The sequence below is a fragment of the Entelurus aequoreus genome, linkage group LG13, assembly GCF_033978785.1.
Source record: "Entelurus aequoreus isolate RoL-2023_Sb linkage group LG13, RoL_Eaeq_v1.1, whole genome shotgun sequence".
NCBI lineage: Eukaryota > Metazoa > Chordata > Actinopteri > Syngnathiformes > Syngnathidae > Entelurus > Entelurus aequoreus.
Window position 1 is genome coordinate 65,258,465 of NC_084743.1, and position 16,926 is coordinate 65,275,390.

Genomic DNA, 16,926 nt, shown 5'->3' on the forward strand with positions numbered 1-16,926 from the left:
CTGAAAGGACAAAGAGTCCCTAAATTATCTAAGGGTTAAAATACAATTTAAAAAATACGTAAAAACATGACATGTTTTGATTTTAGCAAAAACTAGTTTAAAATATATGAATCAAATTTTTTTAATACACACTTAGATTCCTGAGAATTTTTATGTCCTGAAATTGGACATGAAAAAACCTGTTTAGGAAAAAATATCCATTCAGAGTAACAACAAAACAAAACATAACAGTCAAAAATGTCACTGAAATATCCTAAGGGTTCAAATTTAATTAACATGACATTAACATGTTTATTTATGACTAAGGTTGATTAAGAGATTTGAGCAAATAAAGTAAAAACAACTCTATTTTACACACTTAAGTCCCTAAGGACTTTTTCTTCGAGGCAGCACCTAACTGGGTTAAAAATGGCTTCTCAATGTATCGTTGATATATTAAAGAATTTGAAATTAGAGTATAAAAATCTAACGTGAAAAAAAAAATCTCAGGAAAAGAATAATTCCATTCAGAGTAACAAAATTTATGGTAAAATAAGAGAAAAAAATTACCCAAAATGACTGAAAATATTCCAAAAATAGTCAAAAAATATTTGCTATTTTTATTTAGGACTAATCTTTTTTAACTCAGGGCCCACAATTTTCAAGACATAGGGACCCAAGGCCCACTCAAATTAATTAGCGAATTTTGCTCTTGATTTGAAATTGTATTCAATAATTAAATTAACTTACTTACAGTTTAACAGGATACACCTTGTCAAATTATATAAAACCATAGGTGTGTCAAAAAAGCAGATTTTTGAATAAATCGTGATTAACAATCCTTAATCGACTAAAAAAAAAAATCTATTTTTTTAATATATTCAGGCAAATCATATTGTTGATGCAGATGATCATATCTGCTGTACAGATTTACTTTACAAAAGAGAAGTGTTGGATACTTCTCTTGTTGCCTTATTTGTATTTGACTTTATTAAATGTTTGGGTAGAATTTTATTAAACAAAACCAGTTTTCTTTTAAGTCATATAAAGAATTATCAGAGCTGTTTATCTATTTTATGGAGGAATGTAGTTAGAACTCACCCAATGTTATTAAAAAAAGTGTTGATTTTGAATAGAGAATCGATTCTGAATTGAATCGTTACCCCCAAAAATCAAATCGAATCGAATGGTGCCCAAATATTCACAGCTCATTAAAACCATGTGTTAATCGCAAAGATTATTAATTATTAAACACATAAACCTTAGGATTAGGTCAGGCTGATTTAGAAAAAAAATATATATACATATATGTATATATATATATATATATATATATTCTGCATACAAAGGGATTCATAAAAACTGATGAAAAATAATATGTACAAGGATGCAGTGCTAGAAATAAATACATTCTAATAATAAATAATTTATGATTTAAAAAAAAAAAAGGTCAATAAAATTTACGAGTAAATAATACAGCTTCCCCACTTTAGTCATAAATTTGGCGCTTAAGAAACTTTATGACTTTAGCTTCAGACTTCTTCTGTTTGTTTGATATCGTCATTACTGCCACAAGTGGTGGAAAAGTGTATTGCAACTGAGTACCCTGGGTAATATATTTTTGGCAGCCCTGTATGGGGCGCTTTCGGCCCAACAATGTGCCCTATGGTTAAGAAACGCTGCATTGAGAGATTTGAGCAAAAGTAGTATACCAAAATATAATTTCTTTTTTTAACTCCCCTGAGAACTTTTTTCTCCTGGGGATTCTGAACTGGAATGTATATAAAAATATTGAAAATCAACAATTAAAAAACCCTTTTAGGAAAAAGAAATATTCAATTTGGAGTAACCCAACCAAAAAAGTCCCCAAAATGATGTAAAGGTTTATTAAACATAGCACAAAATTATATCTGAAATCCTCTTTATTCAGCTGACAAAATGTCATTAAAATCCCACTTTTGTTTCAAATATTACAGTTTAAAAAATATACAAATAGTATTAGACTGTACAATATATAGCAGACATGACCCGTTGGCGGTGATTTACTCGACAAAACGTTTTGTCTCTCCCTGCTCATGTAAATAATTGCAGACTTTCTTTCGGAGGCGTGTATGGAAGGCACATGCTGGCGTCACACAAAAAACGCTTTTCGCTGCAGAATCCGAGTCACGGGACTGAAAAAGGTCAAAGTTGCATCTCCTGATTGTCGGCGGCGTCACAACCAATGAACAATAAATAAAAAAAATAATTGACTGGTTTGTAACAGTAAAATCAACATTCGTTCATCTTACACGTGATTAAAGTACATTCTGTGTGCGGCACTTTCAATCATGTTCCCGTTGCACCGTGCAAAGCGGATCAGTTCCAACAGCCAGCAGCCTCGTCACGTCTACCACCCACCTTTTTGGAGTCTCGACTGCGTGGCCGCTGGCTCCCTCTTGGCGACTGAGGAAGAAGAACCTCGGCGAGCGGCGGCGGCTTCGAGTCTTACATCTCCGCCCGCCGATGCGCGCCCTCTTCCCCACCGGGGCCGTCCTCGTCCGCTTCCTCTTCCTCGTAATTCTCTTCCTCCACGTTCTCTGCGTCTTTGCCATGAGCGTCTTGCTTGTGCGGTTCCTGCACACGGATCGTAGAAAAAGACGATACATGTAGATATCAGTGTCCACACTATGCAATATTTTTTTTTTCCAGACAACTTCCTGGTTCTCAAGATTCTCTATTACCGTATTTTCCGGACCATAGGGCGCACTGCCGATTAACTCTTATTTTCGATCTTTTGTCATATATAAGGTGGATTATAGGGCGCAATAAAGGAGTCATATTTATTTAATTTTTTTTCTAAATGTAAACCACTTCCTTGTGGTCTACATAACATGTAATGGTGGTTCTTTGGTCAAAATGTTGCATAGATTATGTTTTACAGATCATCTTCAAGCCGTTTTCTGACAGTCGCTTCCGGATGCGCCGTTTTGTGGGCGGTCTTATTTACGTGGCTCACCTTCGGCAGCGTCTTCTCCCCGTCATCTTTGTTGTAGCGGTGTAGCGTGCAAGGACAAAAGATGGAGCTAACTGTTTGAATGACATGCAGACTTTACTTCAATCAATAACGGAGCAGCATCTCCTCATCCGGAAACAACAACACCCGTGAAAAACCGTCCGACCGGAACTCTCTAATAACTAAAGTTCCTTGGGTGAATAATGTAAACTCACTACACCGGTATGTTTTAGCGCTTTCATGGCGAGTTTACTGACAGATATACCGTATTTTCCGCACCATAAGCCGCACCTAAAAACCACAATTTTTCTCAAAAGCTGACAGCGCGGCTAATAACCCGGTGCGCCTTATATATGGATTAATATTAATATTTATTTTCATAAAGTTTAGGTCTCGCAACTACGGTAAACAGCCGCCATCTTTTTTCCCCGTAGAAGAGGAAGCGCTTCTTCTTCTACGGTAAGCAACCGCCCCCATAGAAGAGGAAGAGCTTCTTCTTCCACTGTAAGCAACCGCCAAGGTGAGCACCCGCCCCCGTAGAAGAAGAAGCGCGCGGATATTACGTTTCATTTCATTTGTGTGTTTCTGTAAAGACCACAAAACGTCTCCTACTAAGAGACACGCGTACAAGGTTCCACTGACTTTTGATATTCATGTGAACCGCACTGTGGATACAACGGGAACACGTACGGTGAATATTCGCACCACAGGGAATGAGAAGTCGTCCTTCACCGTGGTTTCTAGCTTGCCATGCTAACGGCCAGAAACTTCCACCCACGGTGATATTCAAAAGGAAGACCTTGCCAAAAGAGAACTTTCCAGCCGGCGTCCTCATAAAAGCTAACTCGAAGGGATGGATGGATGAAGAAAAGATGAGCGGAGAGACCGGGTGACTTTTTTCACGCAGCTACGTCCCTGTTGATCTACGACTGCATGCGCGTCCACATCACAGATGGTGTCAAAAAACAAGTGAAGCCCACCGAAGAAGAATAATTTGAGGGATTTGTGGATGAGTAATAACTTCAGAAAGTGAGCTTTAAATGTTTATTTTGTGTGTTGTGTGACACTAACGTATGAGCAACGTTGAGTTATTGATGTTGCTATTGCTCTGCACTATTTTGAGTGTTACTATTTTTGTGATTGCACATTTGCACATTACATTTTGGGAGTGAACAGAGTTGTTAGAACGCTGGTTTGTAATATATTATTAAAGTTTGACTGACCTATCTGACTGTTTTTTTGACATTCCCTTTAGCGTAGCGTAGGTGCGGCTAATAACACGGGGCGGCTAATAGGTAAACAAAGTTTTGAAATATGCCATTCATTGAAGGTGCGGCTTACAACACGCCTTATGGTGCGGAAAATACGGTAAGTAAGAACTTTACACTACTTTATATTAGAAATGGCAACAGCGGAGGATGAATGTCACATAACAAGAAGATAGAGAAAAAGAAGAAGCTTATCGACTACGGCGTCGCCACGGTCTACAAAGGCGGACACGCACAATTTTTCAGGATTTATGCAGATCCCAAATACAGATCAGCAAGTACCAGAAGGTAAGAAACATTTTGATAGATTTTTGAGCACCGTGTGTAATGTTCTATATTTTCAATGGAACATATGAAACGTTGGTGTTGTTTACTTGAGTCATATTGCCATCATAGTGCAGTCCACACGTATCTCTTATGTTTGACTGCCATCTACTGGTCACACTCATCATTACACCATGTACCAAATAAAATTGCTTCCAGGTCAGTAAGCAAAATTACAATTAGACTTAGACTTCCTTTTTATTGTCATTCAAATTTTAACTTTACAGTACAGATAAGAATTACATTTCGTTGCATTAGCTCATGGTAGTGCAGGATAAAAAAGCAATAAGGTGCAGATATAAATAAATAGATTACTGTACAGATAAATATATTGCACTTTTGCACATGCATCCAGGTTTATGGATGTATATTATATTGTCTTTTTATTCCAGCGAGTTAATCCATTTTTGGGGGGAATTGAGGGGATAATTATTCCGTACATTAGGTGCACTGTCGAGTTTTGAGAAAAAAAAAAGATTTTAAGTGCGCCTTATAGTCCGGAAAATACGGTACTTTAACGTTTTGATTTAACAGGTAATGTACACTCCTTGGGCTTGTGGTGGCGGATCTCCGCTCTCACTGACGAGCCAAATACTTATAGTGACTGATTGTATTTAATTCACCAAATACACACTTGACGCAAGATACACCTTTCTTTCACTTGTAATATTTACCTCTACTTGCTAAGGACAAATTGGCATTTCTGTTGCATCTTATTCTTTGGTAAACCTGTTCCTGACAATACTGAAAAAGCAGGTATCCAATGTCTTTTTTGCGGGTTAGTATCGAAGTTACCTTAACACAGACTACTCTAAAGTATCTTGGAGTTTCATGTCTACAGTATTCTCCTCTGAGAAGACTTTGAACACTAGCCCACCTGTTCATTGTTTTCCTCATTGTAGGTGTCCTCTCCATCTTCTTTCTCTCTCTTCTCCCCACCAGCTATGTCCTCCCGAGCCTTTAAGGTAAGTAGAGTACAATAAAACATAATTTTTTACATGACCTTCTTTCATTTCAATATAATGTATGCAATGTGTTCATAAATGTGTGCACCGTGAAAGACGCTACTTTTTTTCTACGCTTTGAACCCTGTGGTTATAAAACGGTGCGGAAAATCAATGGTTTTCGTCGCATACGTTCATAACACAACTAGTTTTGAAAACAAAAAACAAAGCAAAGACACTGAATAGGTTTGTCATTGTTTGTGCTATAGCGCCATCTTTTGGATGTGTTCACTCACCGCAGATGCTGCAGTGCCCTTCTGTTTAGACTGAGCTTTCAACCGGAAGTAGAAGTCCTGTTTCGTCTTCTAGCCGTCTATAGCGTTTCTACTCATATGTATGCTTCATTCCTTACTACAAGCAACGTTTTTTAAGTGTTACAATCTAACTAAAACAATTCATAAACCATCCCATGTGTGATGTCTGTAGGAGTGTTTTCATGCATATTTGTACGCGTTATAGTAATGGAACGAATCTTGCGTCATTAGCATTAGCTAATATGATAAAACCTTTACAAGTTTCTGTGTTAGTATTATTAACTTAAAATGGCATTGTTTTTGTATTTTTCCAGTTTTGTAAGTCCACCACAACGTCACCGTGGAGTTATTGAGCCTATTTAGCGGATTGAAGAGCTAGCTTCCGCAGCTGGTGGGTCAATGACATTGACTTGCTTTGTTAAATATCTCATTTCACAACTTATATATCTGTGGCTTAAAATACGGTGCGGCTAATATATGGAAAACATTTTTTCCTTCTGATATCTAGTGGGTGCGGCTTATATACCGGTGCGCTCTATAGTCCCGGAAAATACGGTATATTTAAATATGGTATATTTCAGTGTTACAAATCAAATAAGAGTAAAATAATCAGACTGCCGTTTATGCCAGCCGATGTCCGTGGTGCATTAATATACACAAAAGCAGCAGGTGGAGCCATGTATTGAAATGAAAGAATTAAAAGAAAAAAATGACATTCCTGTTGAAACATTGAGTAAAATCAAACACTGCTTTTGTAGTATAACGTGTGTGTGTGTGTGTGTGTGTGTGTGTGTGTGTGTGTGTGTGTGTGTGTGTGTGTGTGTGTGTGTGTGTGTGTGTGTGTGTGTGTGCGAGTGTGTGTGTATGTGTGTGTGTGTGTGTGTGTGTGTCTTACATGCTCGGAGCAGGGAAAGGGCAGGATATAATTAGAGATGTCCGATAATGGCTTTTTTGCCGGTATCCGATATTGTCCAACTCTTAATTAAGGATTTCTATATCAACCGATACCGATTTATACAGTCGTGGAATTAACACATTATTATGACTAATTTTGTTGTGATGCCCCGCTGGATGCATTAAACAATGTAACAAGGTTTTCCAAAATAAATCAACTCAAGTTATGGAAAAAAATGCCAACATGGCACTGCCATATTTATTATTGAAGTCACAAAGTGCATTATTTTTTTAAACATGCCTCAAAACAGCAGCTTGGAATTTGGGACATGCTCTCCCTGAGCGAGCATGAGGAGGTTGAGGTGGGCGGGGTTGGGGGGAGGGGGTGTAAATTGTAGCGGGGGGTGTATATTGTAGCGTCCCGGAAGAGTTAGTGCTGCAAGGGGTTCTGGGTATTGGTTCTGTTGTGTTTATGTTGTGTTACGGTGCGGATGTTCTCCCGAAATGTGTTTGTCATTCTTGCGTGGTGTGAGTTCACAGTGTGGCGCATATTTGTAACAGTGTTAAAGTTGTTTATACGGTCACCCTTAGTGTGACCTGTATGGCTGTTGACCAAGTATTGCCTTGCATTCACTTGTGTGTGAAAAGCCGTAGATATTATGTAATTGGGCCGGCACGCAAAGGCAGTGCCTTTAAGGTTTATTGGCGCTCTATACTACTCCCTACGTACAGGGGCATTTTAAAAAGTCATAAATTTTACTTTTTGAAACCAATACCGATAATTTCCGATATTACATTTTAAAGCATTTATCGGCCGATAATATCGGCAGTCCGATATTATCGGACATCTCTAGATATAATGCTTGTAGCACGTAAGAAAGTAAGTGCCCTATATGGAGCCGCGTAACCGTGGTAACCAAACCAATTTTTCTCTGACTGTTCTCAACTTCTATTTTCACGCCTGTGGATTCAACTCAACTTTCCACTGCTGACGTCATGTCGTTCTTTAGACGATGACATCAAGCCGCCCTACATGTGTTCCCCTCCCTGATTATTCTACCGGGTGGCAAACACAAATGCGTCATGTCTCCTACCGCCTCCTCCGCTTCCTCCTGGTACTGCTCGTCCAGATTGTCCTCCTGCTGATCTGGGTTTCCAGCAATCTACAAAGAGGAAGTGAAGAGCTTTAACGTGACCAACGCCAAGTCATCAGAATTCTTCCATCACAGCCCCTCCCCGCTCACCACCAGCTCGTCCTCCATAGCAGGATGCTGCAGGTCCGAGTGGGAGTCCTTGTGCTTGGCTTGTGCGGCCGGCTCGTCCTCTTCCACCTCCTCCTCCGCGTCGTCCTCATTATCATGATGATGGGACTGGTCGTCCTCGGCCTCCTCGAACTCGTCCTCTCCCTGGTTGTTGGGGTCGTCCTCGGGGTCCAGCTCCCTGCCGTCGGCGCCACCCTGATGTAGAAGAAGAGTAAGAACAAAAACTTGAGATGTTGAATTCATCGCCGGTTGTCCAAAAGCAGACAAACTATTTGCATGTGTGCAGGAAGAGGCATAAAGTACCACAAATATCATCCTTCATTTATCAGCCTGCTAAATAATAAAACAACAGACAAACAAACACAAACATAACGATCCACTAGGGAGGTGTACCTTTCACATTGGAATCGATACTGGTGCTCAACAATATCAATTTTCGGTACTTTTGTGTGTTCATGTGGTAATAAATGTTACATTTCTTTTTTTATAATTGAACATTTATGACTGAGCTGACAATGTAACTGTGCTGTCCTGTTATATCTTGTTTTCTTACACTTCTGAGTCTCATTTGCAAGTATGCATTCATGTTTGTGTTGCCGTAGCCAGGAAGTAGTCTTTGCCGTTAAGTTGAACGTGCCAGTCTTATCTATTATTGAGCCCTACAAAGTGTTTAGCCTGTAAGCAGGGATGTCCTGATCAACATTTTTGGCCTTCGATCCCGGTGCGATTTTTTTTAGCTTCCGATCAGACCGGATTTCGTGTCCTGCTCTGATACTCCATCCCATACATTTTCTACCGCTTATTCCCTTCGGGAACGGGGGGCGCTGGAGCCTCTCAGCTCTAATCGGGCGGAAGGCGTTTTACACCCTGGACAAGTCGCCACCTCATACTTTGACAGTATATTAAAGAACTGAAAATGTTTTGTGGTAAGTAAAACAAGCGTATCTTATTAAAATGTATCATTTTCAAGGATTACAGTAAACCAGATGATGTATTAAATTTACATACAATATTTTTTCCGACAAAAATATTATTGAATCAAAAATACTGAAATTCCACGACATAGTGAATTTGCAAACAGCTAAAATTATGCACAAAGCAAACTATAACCTGCTACCCAAGAATATACAACAATTCTTCTAAAAAAAGAGGAGAAATATAATCTTAGAGAAAAACGTAATTTAAAACATTTGTTTGCACGTACAACACTTAAGACCTTCAGTATATCAGTATGTGGAATTAAATTATGGAATGGATTAAGCAAAGCAATCAAACAATGTACTAATATGATACACTTCAAGAAACTCTTCAAACTTAAAGTGTTTACAAAGTACAAAGAAGAAGAACCATGACAAACATTCTCAATTTATTTCATCCATCCATTCATTCATTCATTCTTAAAGTAATCTTACTTATCTCATCATATGAAATATGACTTACTTCACCAATTATTATTATCGAATTCTTACAATTATTTATTTATTGTGATTACTTATGGAGTTTATTGTGAATAAATTGTGAACAGGAAGTGAACAAAAAGTTTTGCAACTGTTATGTAAAGAAAAGCGGTAGGATTAAATAAGCTCTGCTTCTTCCTACTCCTTTTCGAACATGTTGAAAAGAGAAACTGGAAATTGTGATGTATCATGTTGTATGCTTGCATGTTCGAAATAAACTCAAACTCAAACTCAAAATAAAGTGTCTAGTGCACAATAACTAAACAAAACAAAAAATACCATTGGCTCCCATTTAAATCATTCTTCCTGTATCTAGAGACGTACTCCCTAAAATGTTCTGTAGAAACAATAAGAATAAGAACAGGATAAATATTGATCTAATTATTTATGTATTTTTTTTATATAGATACTATACTAGGTATCGATAGTATCTACATCTGGCTCAATCACCCGTATTTTACATTGAAGCTTTAGCGATTAGCTTCTTGCGTCGTCCTTCTGTGTGTGTGTAGCATGCTTAGCCATTCGTTTTCCTTCCAATGTATTGGAAAGAAATGTGTTTATTATGATGGTGAAAATTAGTATCTTAGAAGCGGCTTCACACTGTGGATAGACGACAGGTTTGTTGCAACTTGCTCTCAAATTTAAACCAGTGTTCTTGCAAGACACACGTACCATTCTGGAATTCATGCATGTGTGTAACAAGGAGTATGGAAATGTATTTGTGTCTCCCTGAGCGTGCATCCCTGTTGAAGGAATCTTTCATGGGACTACAATCTTTAGCCATGTAAACACTGGGACAGAGCTGCGATAAAGATCGACTGGCAGCTCATCAGCAAATCAGTTAAAAAGGCAAATATTGGCACCTGATTCGATCCCATGATCTGGACATCTGCAGTTAATACTGTAAGTATTGTTCCTATTACACCTCAGATGTTTGATTGCTTGTAACGGGCTTCAAGTTTTAGGTCGGGTCGCAGGGGCAGCAGCCTAAGCAGAGAAGCACCAGACTTCCCTCTCCCCAGCTACTTCCTCCAGCTCCTCCCGGGGGATCCTGAGGCTTTCCCAAGTCAGCTGGGAGACAGTCTCCTCAACATGACCTGGGTATTCCCCGTGGCTTCCTTCCGGTCGGATGTGCCCTAAACACCTCCCCTGGGAGGCGTTCCGGGGGCATCCTGACCAAATGCCCAAACCACCTCAGCTGGCTCCTCTCGATGTAGAGGAGCAACGGCTTTACTTTGAGCTCCTCCCGAATGACAGAGCTTCTCACCCTATCTCTAAGGGGATCTTGTCCTTTCGGTCATAACCCAAAGCTCATGACCAAAGGTGAGGATGGGGACGTAGATCGACCGGTAAATTCAGAGCTTTGCCTTAAGGCTCAGCTCCTTCTACACCACGACGGAGCGATACAGGGTCCACGTCACTGCAGATTCCGCACCGATGCGCCTGTCGATCTCAGGATCCACTCTTCCCTCACTCATGAACAAGACCCCGAGGTACTTAAACTCTTCCACTTGGGGCAAGATCTCCTTCCCAACCCGGAGATGGCACTGCACCCTTTTCCGGGCAAGAACCATGGGGGTGCCGATTCTCATCCTCGTCAGTTCCCACTCGGCTACAAACCAATCCAGTGAAAGCTGATGATCCGGGCCAGATGAAGCCGGCAGGACCACGTCGTCATCAGTTTTAGGTTTTGTTACCAAATTTTGAGGTGTTGAAATCGCCATGTAAAATTGCTAATGCTAATCCAATGTAAATTAGCATTGAGCTAATGCATTAAAAATGAAGCCTTACTTTTGAATGATTTCTATCAGGCATGCTTGCAATTGCAACATTACCTACATGCAGTCTTAGGCTTCAACGAATAAGCCGGTTTGGCCGCCAAGTGTTTTGAGTCAGAGTCGAGTCCGCAACCAGATGTTGGATTGAATTGAATTGAATTATTTATTTCAAACCTGCACTGTACAACAACACACTTTTTTTTTTTTTTTTTTACATTTTGGCAGAGACATTTATGCAAGGCTTGAAAAGGGGTTGGATGAAGCAAATGCTTATAATATCCCAACCCCTCTCACTCATTCCACATAAACAATATAATACAAGAACAATACTATACAAACAAAAACGAGAAAAGCTCCTGTACACTAACAATACAATAGTACCATTGTTACTATGAGACAAGACAAGGCGAGACAAAACACACACACAACCACACACAACCACACACACAACCACACACACACACACACACACACACACACACACACACACACACACACACACACACACACACACACACACACACACACACACACACACACACACACACACACACACACACACACACACACACACACACACACACAGGCCCAAACACACACACACACACACACACAGGCCCAAACACTCTCTGACCATACACCTCTCTCCCATCGCTCTGTGCTAAGGGCATCACTCTCTTTCCTCCTCGTACCTCTTCATTACTTCTTTTTTAAACAGTCTTTTAAATTGAATCATGTTAGAACAGGTTTTTAACTCGTCCCCTAAGTTGTTCCACAGACTGACTCCACGCACTGAAATGCACATTGATTTTAAAGTTGTTCTAAATTTAGGAAAATATAATTTGTTTCCTCTTAGACTGTAACTATGGTGAGCACCTCTATCCTGGAATAGGTTCTGTATATTGGATGGTAGAGAGTTTTGGGATTCCCTAAACATAATTTGAGCAGTTTTAAAGTTGATTACATCGTGCGGTTTAAGTTGCTTTAACTCCATGAATAGTGTATTTGTATGATGTCTGTAGTGAACATTGGACACAATCCTAATGGCCTTTTTCTGCAGAGTGACTAAAGGCTGTAGATTAGATTTATAACAATTTCCCCAGACTTCAACACAATAGTTTAAATATGACATAATAAATGAATGATACAATAACAGTAGAGCATTGTTATTCAATAAATGACATGATCTCCTCATCATTCCAACACATTTAGCAACTTTTATCCTCAGGTAACTTATATGAGGCTTCCATGATATATTTTCACCTATTACCACTCCTAAAAATGAATTTTGTTGAACATATTCTATTGGTGTATCATCAATAACAATCCTGATGGGTATATTACTTTTGCGATTGCTAAAGAGCATGATTTTGGTCTTTTTTAAATTCAGAGACAATTTGTTGGTATTAAACCAAGTTTTTAACTTGATCATCTCCTCAGTTACAGAGGCCAGAAGTTGCTTCATGTCGTCACCTGCACATGTAATGGTTGTATCGTCAGCAAAGAGGATGAACTTCAGCAGTGTTGATACTTTACATATTTTATTGATATACATTATAAATAGTGTGGGTCCTAGTATCGATCCCTGGGGGACTCCACATGACGCCACGTGCAACAAAGGTATCAAAATATGGTATGGTTCGATTTTACAATACATGAATTTGGACTCTGTAGTACTTAAGGAATTCGGTTGGTACATTTCCCTTCAAAGACTATATCATATTCTGCTTTTTGTTGTGTGAGTCACGACAGAACCGTTACCGCCCTCCCCAAAAATCAGAAATGGGACACATCTTACACACTATCAGCGCCATTTTCTGCGACCAATTTGTTCTAGTTAGGTTATTTATACAGATGTCCGATAATATCGGACTGCCGATATTATCGGCCGATAAATGCTTTAAAATGTAATATTGGAAATTATCGGTATCGGTTTAAAAATTATCGGTAACGGTTTCAAAAAGTAAAATTTATGACTTTTTAAAACGCCGCTGTGTACACAGACGTAGGGAGAAGTACAGAGCGCCAATAAACCTTAAAGGCACTGCCTTTGCGTGCCGGCCCAGTCACATAATATCTTCGAGTTTTCACACACACAAGTGAATGCAATGCATACCTGGTCAACAGCCATACAGGTCACACTGAGAGTAGCCGTATAAACAACTTTAACACTGTTACAAATATGCGCCACACTGTGAACCCACACCAAACAACAATGACAAACACATTTCGGGAGAACATCCGCACCGTAACACAACATAAACACAACAGAACAAATACCCAGAACCCCTTGCAGCACTAACTCTTCCAGGACGCTACAATACACACACCCCGCTACCCCCTACCCCCCACCTCAACCCCGCCCACCTCAACCTCCTCATGCTCTCTCAGGGAGAGCATGTCCCAAATTCCAAGCTGCGGTTTTGAGGCATGTTAAAAAAAATAATGCACTTTGTGACTTCAATAATAAATATGGCAGTGCCATGTTGGCATTTTTTTCCATAACTTGAGTTGATTTATTTTGGAAAACCTTGTTACATTGTTTAATGCATCCAGCGGGGCATCACAACAAAATTAGGCATAATAATGTGTTAATTCCACGACTGTATACATCGGTATCGGTTGATATCGGAATCGGTAATTAAGAGTTGGACAATATCGGAATATCGGCAAAAAAGCCATTATCGGACATCTCTAGTTATTTAAATGGAAGATAGAAGATGACTGTAAAGGAATCACCTGCTTATGTTGCGGCGCCTTCCCCTTGTGGCGTAACAGGTGAGCATGTCTCTCTGTGAAGAGAGAACGACGCAATTGAGCTTTCCTGACAAGGCGGCAGAGACATCAGTGTGGCAGGATCGCTCTGTCTCACCTTCTTCTTTGTCAGCATGATGCTCCTCTTTTCCTTGGACTACATCACGGTCCAAGTTTTCGTACTCGGCCTTCTTCCTGAGAATGACAGCACAGGCTGCTCAGGAGCTTACATAGTCTTGCTGAATCATTAATCAACATTAAAAGGCACCTCATGATTTCTGACCTTTGGTGCTCGTCTCTTAGCAGCCGCTCCCGTCGGTCCGCCTCCTTATGCTGCTGCTTCTCTCTCTCCTGCTCGTCCTTCAGCCTCACCTCTCTCTCCCTCAGCACTCGCTCTCTATGGGCCTTCAAGGTGTCTTGTTGCATTTGAATCAGCCGGCGCTCTTCGGCCCTCTGAGCCTCCAGGCGCTGCTGCTCCTGCTGCTGCTCGTAAGCGGACTTGGCGCCCGCCTCCTGACCGTGCGCCTCATGTTGCGGCTGGGCCACCTTTTGGGCGATATTTAGAAAACCTAATTAAAGCTAGGCAGACACCAGAAGCTTCTATTAAGGCAGTACCTCTCAATTGCGTCATTCTCCCCCTTGGGGACATAATTTTTTTCACGCCACCCCTAGAATTAAATACAATTGCAAACTTGCTATCTCTTTAATTATTGTATGAACCACTCTGGCAGTAGCACCTACATGCCGCCCAGCGAAAGACGTGTGTATTGTTTTCCCACGTCCCCCATGACACCTTACCATTCCCGCCACACTATATAAGAAGTACTAATCTCATGAATACAAAACTTGTAGAGTTATCTGTATTTCATTTATGCAACCATGTATTAGCACATGGGTGTCCAAACTTGTTGACTTGAGGGCCGCATTGGGCTAAAAATGTTTGGCCGGGAGCCAAAAGCCGACTGCGTATGTATGTACACTACCGTTCAAAAGTTTGGGGTCACATTGAAATGTCCTTATTTTTGAAGGAAAAGCACTGTACTTTTAAATGAAGATAACTTTAAACTAGTCTTAACTTTAAAGAAATACACTCTATACATTGCTAATGTGGTAAATGACTATTCTAGCTGCAAATGTCTGGTTTTTGGTGCAATATCTACTTAGGTGTATAGAGGCCCATTTCCAGAAACTATCACTACAAAACTGACCTTCCTTTGAGCAGATTGAGTTTCTGGAGCATCACATTTGTGGGGTCAATTAAACGCTCAAAATGGCCAGAAAAAGATAACTTTCATCTGAAACTCGACAGTCTATTCTTGTTCTTAGAAATGAAGGCTATTCCACAAAATTGTTTGGGTGACCCCAAACTTTTGAACGGTAGTGTGTATATATATATATATGTATATATGTATATATGTATATATGTATATATATATATATATATATATATATATGTACTGTATATATATACTGTATGTATATATAAAAAATCGATGTAAAAAAATATATATTTTCAAACTAATTGTGATTCCTTTTTGTGACAATGTTTTATCGATTAAAAAATAAAATAAAAAAACATTTTAAAAAATATATAAATAAATACATGTTTACCTTTCATTTCCTGTCCAGACACTTTAGTAAATGTTTGGGGGGAATTTTATCAAACAAAAAAACAGTTTTGTTCGCTTTACTACAACTCCCCTTATCACGTGATTTTGTACGGATAACTGTGAGCTCGTAAAAGGCAGCGCTATTTTACAGCACGACGGAGAACAAAACGGCAGTGGGGATTGCGAGACCGCGGCGCATTTCTGCTGCCGTTTCGCATCCTGTGGAAATCCGAGGTCAGGCTTCCCCCGACACTCCACCACCCCAAGGGGGTGCCCACGCCTTCCTATTTGAGAAGCATTGTATTAATGTGAGGTATGTAGTTAATCCTTCAGCAAAGATTAAAATAACAAGCGGAAGAGATTACGAGCAAACAATCACAGAAGAAAACATGAATGAAGGCAAAGTCCTCTTTTTTCCCTCAGGTATTGAAGCGAATTGATTTGTTTGCAAGTATGCAATTCATTAAAGGCCTACTGAAATTAGATTTTCTTATTCAAACAGGGATAGCAGGTCCATTCTATGTGTCATACTTGATCATTTCGCGATGATTTATTAGAGAACATCGACGATAAAGTTCGCAACTTTTGGTCGCTGATAAAAAAGCCTTGCCTGTACCGGAAGTAGCGTGACGTCACAGGTTGTGAAGCTCCTCACATCTGCACATTGTTTACAGCCATGGCCACCAGCAGCGAGAGTGATTCGGACCGAGAAAGCGACGATTACCCCATTAATTTGAGCGAAGATGAAAGATTTGTGGATGAGGAAAGTGAGAGTGAAGGATTAGAGGGCAGTGGGAGCGATTCAGATAGGGAAGATGCTGTGAGAGGCGGGTGGGACCTGATATTCAGCTGGGAATGACTAAAACAGTAAATAAACACAAGACATATATATACTCTATTAGCCACAACACAACCAGGCTTATATTTAATATGCCACAAATTAATCCCGCATAACAAACACCTCCCCCCTCCCGTCCATATAACCCGCCAATACAAATCAAACACCCGCACAACACACTCAATCCCACAGCCCAAAGTACCGTTCACCTCCGCAAAGTTCATACAGCACATATACAGTATTTCCCCAAAGTCCCCAAAGTTACTTACGTGACATGCACATAGCGGCACACACGTACGGGCAAGCGATCAAATGTTTGGAAGCCGCAGCTGCGTACTCACGGTAGCGCGTATCCAACTCAAAGTCCTCCTGGTAAGAGTCTCTGTTGTGTTGTGTTTGTGTTGCTGCAGCCGGTCGCTAATACACCGCTTCCCACCTACAGCTTTCTTCTTTGCTGTCTTCATTGTTTATTAAACAAATTGCAAAAGATTCACCAACACAGAATT

General features: G+C 40.0%; 1 protein-coding gene across 1 annotated transcript in view; it reads right to left on the minus strand.

Annotated features, from left to right (window-relative positions):
* Positions 1–1,863: 1,863 nt before the first annotated feature.
* The window catches only part of golim4a (golgi integral membrane protein 4a), a 53,745-nt gene continuing 38,682 nt past the window's right edge, over positions 1,864–16,926 (minus strand). Inside the window, exons 10-16 of the mRNA XM_062068172.1 lie at positions 14,256–14,518; positions 14,091–14,167; positions 13,958–14,010; positions 7,963–8,175; positions 7,813–7,881; positions 5,444–5,524; positions 1,864–2,595 (exon numbers count right to left, since the gene is read on the minus strand). Coding sequence (XP_061924156.1) covers positions 2,467–2,595; positions 5,444–5,524; positions 7,813–7,881; positions 7,963–8,175; positions 13,958–14,010; positions 14,091–14,167; positions 14,256–14,518 — 885 coding nt within the window. The 3' untranslated portion in view covers positions 1,864–2,466. The remainder of the gene's footprint in view (positions 2,596–5,443; positions 5,525–7,812; positions 7,882–7,962; positions 8,176–13,957; positions 14,011–14,090; positions 14,168–14,255; positions 14,519–16,926) is intronic.